At 40.0% G+C, this 19,959-nt stretch overlaps 1 protein-coding gene across 15 annotated transcripts in view; it reads left to right on the plus strand.

Moving 5' to 3' along the window:
* The window catches only part of nrcama (neuronal cell adhesion molecule a), a 1,100,153-nt gene that overhangs the window by 19,481 nt on the left and 1,060,713 nt on the right, over positions 1-19,959 (plus strand). For 11 of the 15 annotated variants that reach the window (XM_032505052.1, XM_032505054.1, XM_032505061.1 and 8 more), the window contains exons 2-8: positions 3,072-3,122; positions 14,080-14,260; positions 14,838-14,855; positions 15,211-15,316; positions 15,863-16,056; positions 16,154-16,276; positions 16,542-16,712. In XM_032505052.1, the coding sequence (XP_032360943.1) occupies positions 14,152-14,260; positions 14,838-14,855; positions 15,211-15,316; positions 15,863-16,056; positions 16,154-16,276; positions 16,542-16,712 (721 nt within the window). In that variant the 5' untranslated portion in view covers positions 3,072-3,122; positions 14,080-14,151. The remainder of the gene's footprint in view (positions 1-3,071; positions 3,123-14,079; positions 14,261-14,837; positions 14,856-15,210; positions 15,317-15,862; positions 16,057-16,153; positions 16,277-16,541; positions 16,713-19,959) is intronic. The other 4 variants (XM_032505055.1, XM_032505059.1, XM_032505053.1 and 1 more) reach the window with 3 other exon arrangements.

Genomic DNA, 19,959 nt, shown 5'->3' on the forward strand with positions numbered 1-19,959 from the left:
TGCAGCTACAGTAAAGCAAAGATAAACAAGATAAAGGTGGCATGTAATGATGCATTTAGAATTTTGATAAAGCGTCCAGAATTGACTAGTGCTAGCCATTTGTGTGTGACGTGTAATGTTCCCACCTTCCATGCTGTGCTGAGGAATCTTATGTACAGATTCACATGCCGATTAACCGAGTCAAATAATACAATTATAAATGCTATAACCAATTCTGCACTTAGTGATATTGGATATTTGTCAAAACTCTGGAATCGCTGGAACACGCACCTGTACCTGTTTTAATTATTGGGCCTTTCTTTTGTGATATTTTTGGTAGTCAGTTTGTCTATATGTATTTATGTTTGTGTTTGGTTTGTACCCCTCTTGTAAAGTGTTGTGTGTACTTTTTATCTGGACCTTGAGTATGTAAAAAAAAATCAATAAAGAATTTCCAAAAGGAAAACAAAAGCAATTTGTCTCAACAATAATAGCAATAAAACCATAAATGCTACAGTAGACAGCAGCACGCACGCACGCACGCACGCACGCACGCACGCACGCACGCACAAACACACACACACACATGCACCCAGCCACATTTCTAGTCACGCCTCGGGTAAGTTATTTTATCACAGCCTGCAAAATCTCCTCCCACCCCATGGACCATGTACACATGCAGTGGACTGGTTCCCAGTGGATCCATAAACCTGGGCAGCTAATTGAAACAGGGGATAGATAGTAGATCTGAGAGGTTTTGCACTGGAATTTGAGACATACAGCTTCAGTAACACCATTGCAACACCTTAATTATGTTATTTATGTAAATACTGTATCATAATATTCCTTTAACTGTAAATATCCACACTCCATATATTTCTTTATTTCTTATATTTCTAATATCTGAGCAACGGTAACACAGAGTTTCCCTTCGGGGATCAATAAAGTATTTCTGATTCTGATTTCTGATTCTGATAATCAGACATAGCGACCTCACTGAAGTTGTCTTTAAGGACATTCAAAGAAACCCTGGCCTTTATCACCAGGGAACGTTTAAATAGTCACAGAGCTTTAATTTCTCATTCACACTGTTGTCATAGAGATATTTTAGTTCCTTACTGAAGATATAGGGAACCAATTATATCTATTTTCTGTTGATTCATTTTTCTGAAGGCTCACTTTAAAACGCCTGTCATGTTGCTCTTTCCAAATACACTCATTTGCTTTTTTGCCCACTTAGATGAAAGGATTTGATCCCACTCTCATGTCTGTCTGTTAAATATTCACAGCCAGTTAGCTTAGCTTAGCTTGAAAACTGAATAAAAGGAGAAACACCTAGCCTGGCTCTGTCTGATGGAAAGAAAATCCACAGCACACCAATTAACACGTTACAAAAATCTAAGTGTAAAGACAACAATTTGTGGTTGTACTTCCTGGAGTCTTGTTGTAAGTTTGCTAGGCAACCAGCCGAGACCCTTCAAGGTCACTGCTCCTGGCCTAGAAATAATCTTAGTACATAACGGCCATAAAACAGCACATTCTCGTCTTCACACTTTGGTTTTTGTACAGATAGAATGTGTTCATTGGTGACCTGTATCTTGTAGAGAAATATGAATCTTACTATCTAACTGCAAGAAAGTGAACAAGCATATTTCCTAAAAAGTTGAAATAATGATAAATTTGTTTTCATATGGTCTGTCTCTCTTTTCATCTCCATGGCAATGTGTTGGAGCTTGGGGTCAGGCTTGCTAGTTTTTCTTTTCTGCCACCTCACAGCGCTCTCTATTTCTTCCCTACGTAGTATCTCTCTCCACCCCTCTCTCCTGCGCTCTAATGATGAAGCGCTTTTAGAGTTGAACATTAATAATGTATGTTTCTGATTCCCACTTGCCCTTCAATTTTTTCATGTGCTCTCTCTCTATCTCTCTCTTTTCTCTTCAATCCTCCTCGCTCTGCCTCTCCTGCCGGGGTCTTCTGATGTCTCGGTGCATCCCTGTCTCTGTTCGTTAACATCTCCCCCCCTCTTTATCTCTGCCCTCTCTGGTCTCAGTTGACTCAGTTCAATTTTTGATTCAGTTCAGTCCTGGTTAGTAAATTCATTCAGTTCAATGTGGTACATTTACACTTTCATGTAAACGTAATGATGTTAGCCATTAACAAATAATCCTTTTTTTCCTGTGTGCCTCTCTCTTTCTCCATCCATCTGTTTCCATGGTAATGGGTCATGGCTTGGGGTTGGTTTGGGTTGCTGGCGTTCCTCCAATCTCTCTCTTACTCAGTGACAAGAGCTACTCACCCAAGTCATCACGGGGAGTTCAAACAGTCCTTCCTCATCCTTCACGATACCCAATGAGTTCAAACGGTTCGACCTAGACGTATTAATGGCTACTCACATAATTAGTCTTTCTTCTCTTGAGCTAACTACAGTTTTAATGGCTACACGTCTAAATTGCCCGGTGTTCTTTGTCTGTCACATTTGTTTTGCTAATGTGAGATGAATGGAGAGTCCCTCCTGAGATTATGATAATGCATTCATGGTCACGAAGGGAAGCCTGTTTGTGTGTGTGTGTGTGTGTGGGGGGGGGGGCACTGTGTCATTTGTGTGTATGGAGGTAAAAGTAATAAAACTGGCTGGAGACATTTTGGTTATTGATTGAAGGTCCTTGTGTTCAGCAAGACACATTAATTTACTGGGTATTCCCCGGAGAGCGAGGAGGATGTGCCCATGTATTCATGTTGTGCTGTGTGTGTGACACTGGCCTTGTATTGATGAATGGATTCAAGTCTGTTAGCTTTGAGAACCAAATATGTCCCTTTGTCTCAATTATATTTGGCTGCGTTCAGTAGATAGTTCTTTTGTCAACCAGGGACTTCAGTTTTCTAAGAAGAGTTTTAAAAGCTGCACCTTTGCAACCAGTCTGCCCAATATCACCGGCAATAATAGTCAGCACAGTTTTTATGATTGTATGCGGAATAAGATTATACCGTGTGGTGTCATGAATGTACACTGTTTAAGAACAGGTTAGTTCAAAAGCCTAATTTTGAGTTAAAAAAAGCCCCATTAATGGGTGATGTCCTTCTCATTGTCACAGATTTAAACCACTTCCTGAAGACAGACGGTGGCTGAGATTTAATCCTCAGAGGTACGTCAGATATTGCAAATGAATGTATTTTCTCTGCTTTCCTATTGTATCTGTTATTTGGCTCTTGTTAACCCTTGGTGTTTTGTGACGTTATTTTCTGCTCCTACATGCTGTGTAGGCTTCACACTGATGTTACTGGATGTGTGAATCAGCGTCTCTCCTGAACACCCAAACCTCCTGTTCTAGTTTTTGATTACAATTTTTGCTAATGAGCTGTCTGGCTGTGGGCATGTGTCCCAGTGATATGGGCTGCTGTGTCCTGTGTTTACTGTCACCCTGAGGGGATTGCTGTACTGTGGCTTGGATTCATATATGCACTAAATGGATGTACATTTATGTGGCTGTCACTGACAGCACTACAAACATATTCATGTTTGGAAATGCAGTGGAAAGGCATTTTATTTTTTTAAACCATGACTGTACTTCAAATATGAAAGGTCAGCATTGATGGAAAGTGTTAAGGCTTGTCTTACAGCTGGCATTGACTGATCCATACAATTTGCTGTGCGCTCTTGGTATCTACAGATATTTACCCAGCAAAGTACAGTAGCTTAATGCTGGTGCACCGTCCCTGTGGCTGTGAGTTTTTTTTTTTAAGGTTTTAGGCTTGTTTTGCCTTGAAGATGATAAAAACAAAATAAGTACAATTACACAGCTGCAGAAATTACCCCTCATAAGGGAAGTGAAAGAATGTTAGTGAGTAGATGTGGTGTCAGTTTGGGCTCATGTTTAAAAGACTGTTTTGTTATTGAAAGAGTTAAAGATCAATCTCTAATTCAGCCAATGTGCTACTAAAAGCTATGCATTCTTTTTGGAATACAGTGAAATGTAAACATACAAAAAGCCTTAAGCGTCAATTAAAAACAACAACAACCACACTGAAAATAACAAAATGTCCACACCCAGAAAGGTGACATGACAATATGAATACCCAGAATGTATTTGGACGAGGACTTTGAACACGACTGAAAAAAATAGGAGCCACATGTCCTGGCGTCACCTTCTGCTCACCTGCTGACACATGACACAACACAGATGCTATTTCACACAGGCAGGCATAATGCATGAAATAAAACAGCACATTTTTCCAAATTGTTAATTTCTATTTATTTTATCCTATTATTTCCCCAAAAAATTCCTGCGGTTTAAACATTATTGGCTTTGCAAATGTTGTATAAGGAAACACTCATTTGTTAGGCCTTATGGATACAAATAACGCACACTGAATTTGAAGTTTTTGTTTGTTTAAAAGAAAACTCAGAAAAGTAAAATGTAAAATATAGCTTAATATTTGTCAGTAGGGAGCCTTGTCTTAGTAAGTAGAGCAGGCACTGCTGCACAGTGTTACATAACATACCACTACAATGTTTCCACCTCTTCTCATTACTATCACTGCTACCTGAATAGCCCCATGAGAGCACTCTACTATATTACACTGATCCATAATTTTAACAGTGAGTCACAAAATTTTGTTTACTGAAAATATGTCATGGAAAGGTGGTTTGAATTCAGTTATTGTAGGTTGTGGTGATGGATCCCCTCTCCTAACCCAGTCTTTGCCCTCCTACAGCTTCCTCTCACCTCCTCCACCCCTCTCTCTATATGAGTAATCCTGACGAACAGATGGGTGGATGAGGAGAAAAATGGGCATGCCAGCTTGTTGCTTTGCCATCACGTGTCAATCAGTCCCCTCCCCCTTCTCACCTCCTGCCCCGTTCCCATCCCATCATGTACTTTTCTGTCCTATAACATTTCAGCCTAATCTACTTCAATCCCCCCATACACTATATCGCTCTTATTTTATCCTTAATGTTTCTATATCTATCCTTATTGTTGCCTTTTCACCACCACCATACAATTTACTGTGTACTTTCATGCACCGCAGACAACACAACATTACCAATTTTGACACTCTATGGGGAAAACCTTTGCATTTTTAGTCCTAAGAATAGATACATTATCAGTACGCCGAATGTCCCGTACTGCGCTTTTGAAGGGTGTGATGAAGCTGCAACAAGCAAGGTCTTCAGACCTTGATCGACCTAGTAAAATGGAAAAGATGTATACAGTAGGAACACCAGCCATAAAAGGTATAACAATCTTGACCTGAAGGACACACAGACACTACATACAAATGCGCACACACACACTGTAACCCGCATCACAGCAAAACCCAGAGTCACGTACCAAGGCCACGTGCATCCATCTGCTGGTCAATACCTTTCACCTAGCAGTAGCACCCAGGAATAGCAATGAGACTTGGCTGGTTTACAACCTCAGCTGGATACGTTCACATTGTCACACTGTATTAAAATGAGACAAACTATTGATTTTAGGTTCTATTTTGCATGGTGTAGCTCATCGGCTACAAGTTTATTTTGTAAATCATACACCACTGCTGAATATTATCTGAAACATACTGTTTTTTTAAGACAATCAGTTTTTAGATAATTGTGTGTTGCTGTTGCCGTTCACATTACTAGGTATGAGGAATTAAAACCTGACACATACTTCAAACTTTATAACAGGGATTTTGCAGACAATTTTACAACTTAATGTACTGGATCGCTATAATACTAGATTTTTTTGAAAAGGAAGGTTATGACTGGCAAATGGGAGAGAGAAATACACTGATTGAAATTACAATTTTAAAGGAATTTCATATAAAGGTAATTATTGTGCAGATATTTTCTACAACCGGTTTACACATATTTATAAAAAACATTTACACCCAAACCTCTGTTTCCACTAGAATGTATCACTTTATTGGCTAGAAAATGATCGGTCACAAGATTCAGTTTGTAGTTTTAATGTCATACCTACAATATTGTCCATAAATACACGCAAGCACAAGCGCAGATACACACACATAAAACTCCCCACACACAAATATAGCCAGCGTGACCCTCTATTCTGGCTGAGCCCACGGCTTTTGATAAGATGACCTTAGAGGGCAGTACACAAACACACACTGCACACTTGGTCACAAACACACTGCGCACACGGGCACACACCCAACACCCAACCAAGCCCCGGGCAGCCAACAAACCAGTCCATACGCCTGGCAAAATGTGTGCAATTGTCCAAACATCACAGAGCTGTAATTGGATGTCAGATGAAGCAAATTGTAAATGGCAGCTGTCAGTAATGGCTTTTTACGAGTTACACATGGTTGAGTCTAGCGTTTAACACTGCACCTTGGTTTAACAAAATCACAATTTACAGTAATTTCAATATATTTTTGAATGTTCATTGCTTGTATTTTAAATACATACTGTGCATGTACAAAATCCTTTATTTTTATTTTCACTTTAGAAAACACACTTAAAGAACACTTTAGAGTGAGCATTATTTTTGTAAGCATTTTGTCATCAGTCCATTATAAAATGGGAGGTGTTACACCTTCTGAGATGTCCTTCCCCTCCCACTTTTCAGGGAGGATCACTCTGTTACCTGAATCTGCCTGGAGCAAAGCTGTTAAGACTCAGTTCATGGAAGGGCAGGGCCGCTCACATTCCCTAAATAAGAAAAATGAAACAGGGGAACAGGAAAGACTAATACACTTCTCTTAGGCTATGCATATCAGGGGTTTAAAAGTGCTGGGAGATCCACTGGAACCTACTGCAACAAGTTGGTTATGGGAGGAGGGCTTAGCAGATCTTTGAATCTTAACCTTTGGTTGTCACTATTACCAGAGACTCTGGTCTGTAGTGTAGTTCTACATTTCACTGTTAAACCATTTAATTACATGAATAACATTAGATAGATAATTATATGTTTCACTTTCAATTTTTCTTCTAAGTGCGTGCGTTCTCTCCAAGATAGGTGTGTTCCTGCAGTATCCTGTCAGATGCCTCCTTGAGCAGTAGGCACAAGCTTTACCTTCTCTTTTATTGTATATTGTATGTGGTATTGGTTAAGAACTTGGCTTGATGTCAAATTGGCCAAATGTTGATGTACATTTGTCTTTTGAGACTGTACTTCCAACACCATGCTCATACAAAACCCCACGTTTTAAAACTATATGCAAATGAAGAATACTGCATTCACCTCTGCAGAGGACACTGCCCCTTTTTTGTAAAGAATCTTGCTTTTGGACACAGCAGAACTGGTCTGAAAATTGGTTAAGCTAAATTTCCCAACATGTATTTGTGCATTTTCTTTTCTGTCATTACTGCACACTTTCTGAGGCAATAAAGAACCCGTTTGAATTGTGGGCATATATTTTTTATTCCCGGAGGCATCACCTTGTGCCCTAGAACACCCCTGCTGCCGTTTCAGCGTTATGCCAGTGGTAAACAACATGAAGGACAATGGCCCCCATGGGGTGGTTGTAGAAGTGCGGATGAGGGAGGGGGCGGCGTGCTGACCATCAGCACTTCACAAAGCCTCAGAGAAAAGCAGGCGCTGGGGGATTCTGTGGATGGTGCTAGAAAAACTGTCCCCAAACAGGGAAAGCCCTCTGTGTGTATGTGCGCAAAAAGATGCTGAGATAGTTTGTTGTGATTAGATGGCTGTGTGTGATCCGGTTTGGGGGCTATAGGACACAAAGAGGCTGCCAGTTCTGTCCTTTTTACTGCAAAGAAGTGGTGTTAGTCAAAGCTTATTTTACAATAACTTGTAGCTGACGGCTTCCGATTAAATCATCAGTTGAATAATGATGCTAACTTTCATTCCTGACAAGGAAACGAGACTTAAGTGCTTTTGAGCAACAGTTACACTGCTTACTGATCAACATTTCCCTGGAAATAAAACCACACCAGTAATGCAAGTTAGCTATTACCTCATCTTCACTAGAGGTTAGAAGTCTTTTTTGCCTTTAAAATAAACTCCACACCTCACCTCTGCATTTCCCAGTGTCAAGTGTTGTATTGTATCCCACCCTGCGTAGCTTCTATTTAGCTCGAAAGTGAGTGTTTTATTCCCATCCCTCAAATAATGTATCTCCTTACTTTCCAAGGTAAGGAAAGTGTAACATTATCCAACTATTGTCTGTGGCACTAATGTGCTTTAGTAAATAATACTTCACTTAGTAAAAAGATATGAAACATGCATGAATAGTGGCCCATCCATCAAAATGGATAAGCAATGCAGTGCTACCCCTTTGTTTTCCTTTTTGATCAAAAAGTCCAGTCAAGGCTTTGCCCCTGAAGACATAAGACCATTTTCTCACCTTACAATGAGCTTTGTTAATGGCAGACCGGTTGCTTGATGGGGGTTTGTCAAGGAGGGAGACAGAAAGAGAGATATGGGAACAAGAGACAGTTCAGATGGCCAATAAAGTTATCAAATTGACAGATATAGAGACAAAGACTAAAAGCAGGTTGGTGTTCTCTACTCGGGGTCAGCCCCTACTTCATGTGTTTACACAGAGGACTGGTATGTCTTTGTGTCTTTCCTGATGTCAAATCCACTGGCATTGGTATACATTTAGCATTCCTCCTCTTTAGACACTGGAAGTTGGTTCAACATCCCAACCCTGTATGAGAAAAAGCGAAAAATTAAAGCTCCTATAGTCAGGTGTTGGTCCGTATCTGTTTATGTGTATTTAGATAAGGGTTGTCAGTGTCCTCTTTTTTGTTTCCCCACTATCTTGTTAGATTCACAGAGTTTGGCTTTTTGTTTCAACTACTGATATTTATTTTTTTCCACAGTTTTAAGGGTGTTTTCAAAAGAAAGAAAGAAAGAAAAAATTGAGATGCACATCCCCCCTAACAAAAGTGTAAAAGTCTGCCTTCTCAAATGTCAACAGTAAAGTTGCAGTCACGGTGGCTTCACATTTAGGCTGCAGTTTCTCTCTGTGGGTTTGTGGGGACTCTCATGGCTCACAGCTCCTATTCTAGTGACCTGGTTACTGGAGACACTCAGTCCGTATGAAGGCTCGAAGGCCACCGCAGTTCAGTGTCGTCTGGTTAGTGTGTTATGATGCATGTGCTGATTGTCTACCCAAAGGAGTGGAATTTCAGCCTGCGAAGAAAACACGACTGATGTTGAATTTAATTTCATGACACACTAAAAGTTATAGTATACAATCTGTCGTACAATGTTGCATCAAAGTGTTTTCAAAAAGTGATCTGTCTCTTTACTCAGCTGCAGATGAGAGAGTCCAGTCTGGCTAAAAGCAGTCGGACTCCGTGTCTATTGTCTTAGAAATACCTCTGTTACTGTGATCTGATGTGACTGCAGATGACTGTGTCTCTCTCTCTCTCCCCCCCCACCACCACTTCTAATTCTCTTCCTGACTCCCTTTGCCTCCCCACTCATCTGTTTAGTCAGGCTGTCATGCCTCAGTGTCTCTCAGTGTGACTGAAGGCTGCGGAGTGACCAACTTAGCACGTTGCTTCAGGGTTTGCAAACTGAAAGGCAGAAAGACAGTTGGGTTTGTGTCAGCAGGCTTCATGTCATCCTTTGGTGTTTGAGAATTGTTGGCTCTCGGTATATTGAATATTTAATATATTCAAAGTCCTTTCTCCTCTCAACTGAGGATATGTAGTGATTGCTTTTTGAGGTAATTTCATTAAGAAGTTAATACCAAGGTCTGTCATGTCTGAAATTTGCAATAAGCTACTACCAAATTATTTTGAACAACTTATAATTTAAATCTACGGTAATTTAATTTCAATAGCCCCTTAGATGCTGAGTGCTCAGCTCAGCGGGAATAGATCCAGGTTATGGAAAGTCAAATGTGTGGTGTGGCCAACAGGAACAAAAAGTGGATTAATTCAGAAGCGTAGCTGCTGTGTGACCGTGCCGCTGAATTGCATTTACAATAAGCACTTACATAAGGGTTGTGTGGTTCACTTTTATGGCTTTCTATATGGGAGTGAGTCATATTGACTCATTCATTAACGAAGACTCCTAGTACAGGCTGTCATTGCAAACTCTCACTGTTGAGCTGGAAAGGAGCAACCGAGGGCGGCCATCTTTTGGGAGAATGTTTGAGAATAAAGCTTTGACATTTTTGAAGGCTTAGATGTAGGAATGGCTTTTGGACATCTGCCATTATCATCCTTTAAAGTGTCCATTTTAAAACATCCACTGAACACCTTCCTTTGCGCAAATTTAACATTGAGGCCTAAAGGTTGGTGATGGCGCATACTGTGACACATGCCTTTGGTTTTGGAGATCTGAGTTTAATTCCCACTGCAATACATCAACTAATGTGTCCCTGAGCCAGACACTTATCCTAGAGTTGCTCCAGAGAAATGCAACCTCTGACATATATAGCAATTTCTAAGTTGCTTTGGGTAAAAGCGTCAGCTGAATGACACGTAATGTAATGAAAATTGTCGATTTCAGGTTGACAAACTGGATGACACTGCTCATGGACAGGAAAGATGGCAAAGATCAAAATGAAAGTGAAATAGAAGAAGGAAGACAGGAAGTGAAAGAAAGACAAGTATAGAGTGATCAAGATGGAAAGGCAGAGCTGCAGAGTGACTCTTTGACCTCTGGGCTTTGACCAATGAGTCAGAGAAAAGAGGGAAAGAGGAGGATGAGAGACGACCCGCCTACTAGCCAAAGTTACCCACTCATCCTCCTTTAAATCCTCTTTGTCATCAATGAGCAACGGCAAATGATTACTACCCACTTAGCTTAAGGAGGAATGTAAGGCTGTATATGGCTTTGGATAATATTTGCCTCAAGGGAAATGTCTTCACCACACAGCACAGTACAGCCTTGTGGTATAGCCTGTAAGTATGGAAAATTCAGGCTGCACAGTTAAACAGGTACAAAAGCTTGTTTGCCCTTTTCAGGTGTAAAGTTCTATTTGATGGTGCATGATCATGCAAATCAAAGGCTGTAAGGAATGTCTAATCAGTTTTGGCTGTTAACACTTAGTGGCATTCTAAGTTGTTGAAATATGGAGATTTTGACATTTGCACATAGCAGCTAAGTTTATGTCTGTGTCTGTTTTCTGTTTGTGCCCGTGCTTGGGGAATCATCTGTGTTGTCGACTGATTTGTTTTTTTACCCCGGGGCAGTTAATCTCTCTCTGCCTCTCTTGAGAGGTGACCCAGGTCACATATTATAAAACAGACAGACACAAAGGACAAAATAAAGAGTTATATTACATTTCCATGTTGGGGGATTTTTTTTCCAAAAATAGTTGCTTTATATATAATTAGCTGGTTAGCTTAGCTTAACGTAATGACTAGAAACAAGAAAATACACAAGCTTTCTTGTTTGTTGCAAAGTATCGTGCTGAGCCAAGAAAGCCAATAGGCATGTCCCCAAAATGTATAACCTGTTTCAGGGTTGTTGTTTTTTAATTTTCAGAAAGGCATGATTTTAATCCTAATGCTTCCTTTAAGAGCAAAAATTTGAAGCAAATTTTACTTTGACCATTAAGCCCTACGCCTATTTATGATAATAGGCTTTTATCATTTATATCACATATTAGAGCTGACGTGCAACGAAAATTGCTGAGCAGTTACCTGTAGCATTTATATATATATATATATATATATATATATATATATATATATATATATATATATATATATTTGATTTTCTCAATTGAAGTGTGATTTGAGAATGCGTCTTTATTTAGTAGCATTTCTTTTAAAAATTTAAAATCCCAATCTCATACTTTTTCAAACCCATAAGTTTCTGATAATAAAGATTTTTGGAATGTTAAAAAAAATAAGGATGTCAGCTGACATACAGTACTACAGATTTTATTATATATTATATTCATGAATATTCACATAGACCTCTAAACTGGAATAAAAATATTCAACATGCCTTAAGTAAATTTTTACGGGCTCCTTTACAACAGCGAACGTCCTTCTTCCAGGATGCTTGAAACTCTTTTTTGCTCGTAAGCAGCCATCATCTTCTTCTTCTAACAACACAGCCGCCAGTCCTGCGTCACTACCATGCGTCAATTCAATTCTTCATTGGCCAACGGCCAACATTCAAATAACGTAGTTTATGATATGATTATAATCAGAAAACCTTTAGTTTTATTTTTTATTTTTTACCAAAAAATTCTCTTTCCCTTTCCTCTTCACCCTCGATAATGTTTTGAATGTCTTCATTTTTACCTATTTGTACAATCTAATAATCAATTCCAATCATCCAGCTCCACTTCTCCTTTGTGTCGCTCTGGCTTTATTTGTATTTAATTTTTTATTTTTTTTTATTTTACAAAAGTCCCATTTATAAGCAGCCCTAGCAGGAGAATGGTAGAGAATGACCGGAGGTCCAGCATGGCTTAATATATGTGTTGCTGTGGGGGAAGGATTTTTGCTGCAGCAGCATGGAGCATTATTGTTATTAATCTGAAGATGGGCTATTACATTTGCATGATATACCATTGCCTTTTTCACAATGAGATTAGAACATTATTTGTGCATGCCCTCATTTAATGCATTCAGTGCATAACATACATTGTGTTGCTTTCTTTCTCTCTCAGTTGGCCTCTCTCTTGATTAACTAGTGAGAGTAATATCAAACAGGACGTGTCGGCGTAATTAGCTGTGACCTGGGGGTGTATCAGCTCTCACACTCTGCCTAGCTCAGCTAGAGACAGTCTGACACACTACTTTCTGTGTGTTCATCACCGATACTCTCCCTATGTTGCCAGACATGCCTTCTCTCCAGCAGAGTAGAGACATTACAGACCTGGCTATCAAGCTAGCTTGATAGTTTTACCTTCAATTGCCTCTGAAGACTTCAACCCCCTTGTGTATTTGTGTGTGTGCTCTGCCTGTGTATCCACGTGCTTGTGAGTCTACGTTGTGCAAAGATGCATGTGCATGTCATGAATAATGAAGATGTCAGGGTGGAGTGAGCCATTTACCTGACAGCAGCACACTGCTCCACCTTGAAAATCCATCGCAGCCTTCTGAGTTACTGTCTCCCTTTGGCTACTGTGATTTAACTGGCTCATGCAATGGAAAAAAATGTCATCGATTTCAATAAATCATTTCAGTACAGCGCTCATAATTAATGTCTTTTTCTAAACGTGAAGAATTTGCTGTTGTGCAATTCATCAAAAACATTGTATGCACAGGAGTATCTTGATGTGATTGGTGCAGTGATCTAATACCAATTTGCTAATAAGTGAGTTCTGGGAAATGCACATGTGACAGAGGCTCACACACTGCAAGACAAAGCATAAAAAATGGAAAACAAACACACACACACACACACACACACACACACCATTAATGCCATCATGGTTCAATGTGTTTGTGGCAGCTGTATCAATCTGTGTCTCTTTCTAATGGTCCACCCCGCAACAGAAGATAACGCTCATGGGCCTGCACTCATGTGTAACTTTGATCTATACGACACACTGGCAAGGATCTTTCCACTAATGTGGTGCGTTTATGCATGCAAGTGCCAATCTGTGTGCAGATATATACGCAGCAGAGTTGTGATTGTTCCGGCCGAGTGCGCTCACATGCCATATGTTAACAGGCAAACACGTGTTAGATTGGGGAAATCTTTCTGCACATTAGATGTTCTAGTAAGCAGTGGCGATCTTGTTTTGAGAACAATGCAATGTGACAACAGCTAGTTCCACAAAGAATGCCTAAACACTTCATGTGTTATTTGTAGAATGTAGGACTGACAATTGCAGGATGCTGAAGTTGTTAAAGTTAGAAGATCTAAAATCAAGTTTGTTTGGGTCTTTTCCTCCTGCCAAAGTCATTACGTTGGCAGAATGACATGCTATATAACGGACAAGCCACTTTGTGACTTACACTCCCTAATTTGGATGTTGAACTTTAAGAATGTTGGTGAACTTACAGGAAAGTAAACTTTCCATTCATGGTTCAGACTAAATATTCTGCGTACCTACTGTACATCTTTCCTTTTATTGGACGGAGATTATATATACACATTTTGAGACTTGTCAGTGTATGGACTTCTCATTAAAAAAACAATTGTGAAGACCAATTTTAGAGAATAAAATATACTCTCTTTTTGTACCTCTCTGCAGTGTGGATTCAGACTGTGTCACTCTGTTGACTGCCTTGATCGCGTAGTTGAATCTGGACAGAAGGTTTTCATCATGACACACCCGTCCATGGACAGGAACAGGAAGTGGGTGCCAGGCTTTGGAGCCGTGCTATTGATACTCTTGAGTCACACAACCTCAGCGCTGGAAGTGCCACTTGATCGTAAGTATTGTCCATTTCATGATCAATTTTACGATGATTACCAAAATAGTAAATGTTGAAAACTATTTTGCTTGCATCAACACTTCAGGCTCAATGGCCAACAGCAATAGAAAATCCATTTAACGCTTTAATATTGCAGGGGCATAATGAAGAACATCACAGCCTCCATGGGCCACTAAATGGGCTCTTGAGTTGCTGTCGATTTAGTAGCAGATTACTGGTTTTCTTATGTTTCAGCTTTGCATGTTTCAGCATGGAATCCAGGTTTTGGCTTTCAGTTACGAAATACAATTCTACAAAGTCTGTCTCCTTACATACAGTATATCATGACATTATTATGTCTTCAACTACTTTTCTTGCATTGATTGCACCTGCCTGATGAAACTAAAGCCATAAAAGTCTTCACAAAAGAAAGAGGGAAATCATCTCCCAAACTTCAGGCAGACTCAATAAAATGCTTCAAAGTACTTGAACGAGCAACTATTTCACCTAAACTTGTGCTTGACACCTTGCAAAAACTAACACCTTTCCTCAATATTCTATCACTGTGGTACGGCGTGTCACACTGGACAAAAAGCTAAAGTACTGGAAGGATGTAAGTTGCCTCCAACACTGCTGTGACTTCTAGTGTTGAGTTTTTTGCACTCAAAACTTTATTTTAACTTGCTTTTGTGTGTTCTAGTAATGATAGAGGTGCATGCTGTTATCTCAACACTGTTACTGTGTGAAGTGACTTGCTTGTTTTGGAGTGGTGCTTGCTTTATGTCAGTTCATGGGGCTGGTAAGTTGTTATCAGATCATAGAGGTGTTTGCAGCTCCTGGTGGTGTTACACTTGAGTGTGTGAATGCATGTTGCATGCATATGCTTAATTCTTTAAGCTCCCTAATGCGCTATGTTTACATTTCACTGCATGTGTGTCTGAATTATGCTTCTATTAATGTTTCTCTAGTGCCCCAACCCCCTACTATAACTCTACAGTCCCCAAAGGATTACATCTTTGATCCGCGGGAGAACATTGTCATCCACTGCGAGGCCAAGGGGAAGCCTCATCCCAGGTGAGACAATCACTCCTCCTAGCACACTGATGCTTGTTTATGCATCCCAGCCACACACTCTGCTAGTATATTTTACTGGTAACTATTCCAGTCAACAGTATAATTAAGGGGGAAAAAACTTGATTATGGTGTGCTAAAGATTCAAGAGTTTCAGAAATCAAGAGGAAAACCTGATTTCCATTCAGTTGTATGGTCATCTCTGGGAAATTAGAGATCTGTTTCAACTTAACCTGGAGCATGGTGGAAATATAAATTGCCATAGCAACTGTTGTCATGGAGACCACCTGAGAAACACACATGGCAGAGTGAATTGGACACAGTTTAGATTGGCCACCCGGCCCTGAATCAAGTTAGAATCCGTCAAACTACGTGCTATGAAGTTGGTGATTACAATCAGTATGTCTGAACAGACCACAATGCATCTTGATGATTTGAACAGATATGCCAACAATGTGCCACGTCCTGTCATTTTTGTCTTTTATCCTGTTTCCTCATTGCTTCTAGCCTAGAAAACCCAGAGTGAATTAAGTTTTTTGTTTATCCTAGCTTTTCATGGACAAGAAATGGGACCCACTTTGATGTAGAAAAAGACTCTAAAGTCCTGATGAAGCCTGGGTCAGGAACTTTGGTCATTGACATCAGCGGAGAAAAGGCTGAGGCCTATGAGGGAACATACCAGTGTACGGCACACAACGAGCACGGCACCGCTGTATCCAACAACATTGTCATCAGACAGTCCAGTAAGACTTCTAATTATATTAAATTACATTATTTCCATTGGGCTTTTGTGAAGCTATGGCCTCCAGTGCCTTTGTTTGATGTTTCTGTGACTCGCAGGGTCCCCCTTGTGGTCGAAGGAGAGAAATGAGGCCATTGTGGTGCAGATGGGGGTCTCCCTAGTGCTGCAGTGCCGACCCCCTGCAGGGCTTCCCCCTCCTGTCATCTTCTGGATGGATAACAGTGAGTCCTTTGCATGTATACATATCTGCACTCATGGCACAAGGACATAGGAATCCCACATTCAATGGACAAGACAAAAGGATTGCACACTGTAATGTGTGTTCAACATTCAGTCAGAACACACTATGGTGATGACCCTGCCTATACATGCAGGCTTAAATCCTGAGGTATTTGTGGAGAGAATTAATGGAAAATACACCTGAGGAACCCCTAGAAAACCATGAACTGACCACCAACCAACTTTCTTTCTCTGCCTGCCCTTCAGACTTTCAGAGACTTCCGCTGGATAAACGAGTGTCCCAGGCTCTAAATGGAGATTTGTACTTCTCCAACGTTCTCCCAGAAGACAACAGGAATGACTACATCTGCTATGCTCGCTTCCCTCACACACAAACTATCCAACAGAAACAGCCCATCTCAGTCACCGTGCTGGACAGTAAGTCACTGATTTGATCGAATAGTATTGGCTTAGAACTTCTTGATTTTCATTTAACAATGGAATATACATTTACTTTCAAATTGTCACAACATATGTAGTTAAGATTTCAGTTTTGCATTTTCGATCATTCAGTGTGCCGATGTGCTGCATAAGCAGCAATCGGCACAATGATTATTATTGCCCATACTTATTCAGTGTGCCGATGTGCTGCATAAGCAGCAATCGGCACAATGATTATTATTGCCCATACTTATTATTCAGTGTGCCGATGTGCTGCATAAGCAGCAATCGGCACAATGATTATTATTGCCCATACTTATTATTATTATTATTATTTCTTATTCTCCATCTTCCGCCAAATTTCGTCCCGCTACTAGTCCCAAAGCGTTGCCAACACGCGCAACACATTACACCGAAATGTGGGTAATGATCGGGAATGGTGTGCTATGATTTTTCTAAGAGATTTGCCGCGTGGTTTTACCGAAATCGGCAAAAAACCGGCAAACTTTTCTCATTGACTTGAATGGGAAATGTTCGGGAAATCGCTCAACTTGCTCAAAACCCCCCCCTTTGGCACCATGCTGTGTCGCCTACTTTAACGTAGAAACATGATTAAAAGTTTAAACCGAAGACAAACTTGGGTGTTTATTGCGCTGAATGGGCGTTCAGTACAAGCACGGTTTCTCCCAAATCCCAGTTTACGTATCGTCCCGTTTTCAGACCGGTTCAGTTTTCCAATGTGTGTGTATGTGCGAATGTTCGGAGCTAGATGTGGGGACAGAGTGGGGAACTAAAAAAGTTCTTTTTTTTTTTTCTCTTAACTTGCTCCCACGCCAACAATTCTAACTTGTCATGGACATTTTATACATCAAAACGTAGGTATTTGTCTAGTTTCATCGAATGTGCTCATTATGTGATATGATGTATACTTTCCGCTCAGCAACCTTTCAAATGAGAACAGTTCCACATTTTCCTCCATTCACTGTAATGGTAACACGCCCCGCATTTCTGAGCAAAACGCAGAGCGAAGGACTTTTTTACATCGCTGATACGCCCACATTTAAAGTTATCCACATAAATTTTATATCAATACGTTCACAAGGGCCTTGTGGTGCCCACGAGCACCTCAATTAATTGATATCTTGTATCCTTTTGGTGATATGATCATTTGTTTGAGAGCTTGATCAGTCTCTTAATAGCTGGTACCAGTTGGTGCCAGGTGCAGTCGTTAACTGACTACATATCAAAGAGATGACATCACAGAGATGAAAGGCTTCCTATTGGTCCTTAGTAACCAGGCAACCATACTTTGTATGTCTGTCTGTGGACATCCATCTGTCTCCCTCTCTCTCAGACACACACACAGACAGACACACACACACGTCCTAACATCTTAAATAGGTTTTAAAGAGTTATATCTCTGAAGGGTTAAGACACTTATTATTTTTTATTAAGTTTATTTGCTGTTCGGATGTGCACCAAGTAGTAGGCACACTGATAAAATTTCTGCGGAATTTTCTAGTTATTTCTTATTCTCCATCTTCCGCCAAATTTCGTCCCGCTACTAGTCCCAAAGCGTTGCCAACACGCGCAACACATTACACCGAATGTGGGTAATGATCGGGAATGGTGTGCTATGATTTTTCTAAGAGATTTGCCGCGTGGTTTTACCGAAATCGGCAAAAAACCGGCAAACTTTTCTCATTGACTTGAATGGAAATGTTCGGGATCGCACACATTGCTCAAAACGCCCCCCCTTTGGCACCATGCTGTGTCGCCATACTTTAACGTAGAACTGATTAAAAGTTTAAACCGAAGACAAGACTTTTGTGTTTATTGCGCTGAATGGGCGTTCAGATATCAAGCACGGTTTCTCCCAAATCCCAGTTACGTACGTCCCGTTTTCAGACCGGTTCAGATTTCCAATGTGTGTGTAGTGGCGGAATGTTCGGAGCTAGAGTGGGGGACAGAGTGGGGAGACTAAAAAAGTTATCTTTTTTTTTTCTCTATAACTTGCTCCCACGCCAACAATTCTAACTTGTCATGGACAATTTATACATCAAAACGTAGGTTTCTTGTCAGTTTCATCCAATGTGCTCATTATGTGATATGATGATACTTTCCTGCTCAGCAACCTTTCAAGTGAGAACAGTTCCAAATTTTCCTCCATTCACTGTAATGGTAAACATCGTCCACATTTGAGCAAAACGCAGAGCGAAGGACTTTTTTACATCGCTGATACGCCCACATTTTAAAGTTTATCACATAATTTTATATCAATAAGTTCACAAGGGCCTTGTGGTGCCCACGAGCACCTCAATTAATTGATATCTTGTATCCTTTTGGTGTATATCATTTGTGAGAGCTTGATCAGTCTCTGAATAGCTGGTAACAGCAGGTGCCAGGTGCAGTCGTTAACTGACTACATATCAAAGATATGACATCACAGAGAGGAAAGGCTTCCTATTGGTCCTTATAACCAGGCAACCATCTTTGTATGTCTGTCTGTGACATCCATCTGTCCCCCTCTCTCTCAGACCACACATAGACAGACACACACACATCCTGACATCTTAAACAGGTTTTAAAGAGTTATATCTCTGAAGGGTTAAGACACTTATTATTTTTTATTAAGTTTATTTGCTGTTCGGATGTGCACCAAGTAGTAGGCACACTGATAAAATTTCTGCGGAATTTTCTAGTTCAGTGTGCCGATGTGCTGCATAAGCAGCAATCGGCACAATGATTATTATTGCCCATACTTATTATTTTTTAGTGGGAATGCTGTTCAGCATTCCAACTATTGTTATTCGGTTCTTTATTATTATTATTATTATTATTTCGTCTTCCGTACGTTTTTTGGCTCTCCGTATCTTCTGCATACTTTCAGCTATTTAAACCATTCAACTTTTCAAATCTTCAGCTCTTTCAGCAGATTATTGGACCTCTTCAGCAATTTTTCTGCTATTTATACTTTTTCAAATATTAAGCTTTTAAACAATTTTTTTTAACATTAAAGTCAATGAGAGCACTCTTCAAATCCTTCAAATCTTCTTCAGCTTCAAAATGTATCTCCTCCTACATTTTTTCACCTACAGACATGGTTAAAACTTTAAAACGTTCACAAACTATTCAGCTATTTTGCTCTATCTTTTCAGATTGACATATTTTACAGTTTTTGTGAAAAAGCTGTTTAAGTACAGTGCACATTTTATGATTTTTCTGCATTTATAATGGGTGTGTA

The sequence above is a fragment of the Etheostoma spectabile genome, chromosome 23, assembly GCF_008692095.1.
Source record: "Etheostoma spectabile isolate EspeVRDwgs_2016 chromosome 23, UIUC_Espe_1.0, whole genome shotgun sequence".
Taxonomy (NCBI): Eukaryota; Metazoa; Chordata; class Actinopteri; order Perciformes; family Percidae; genus Etheostoma; species Etheostoma spectabile.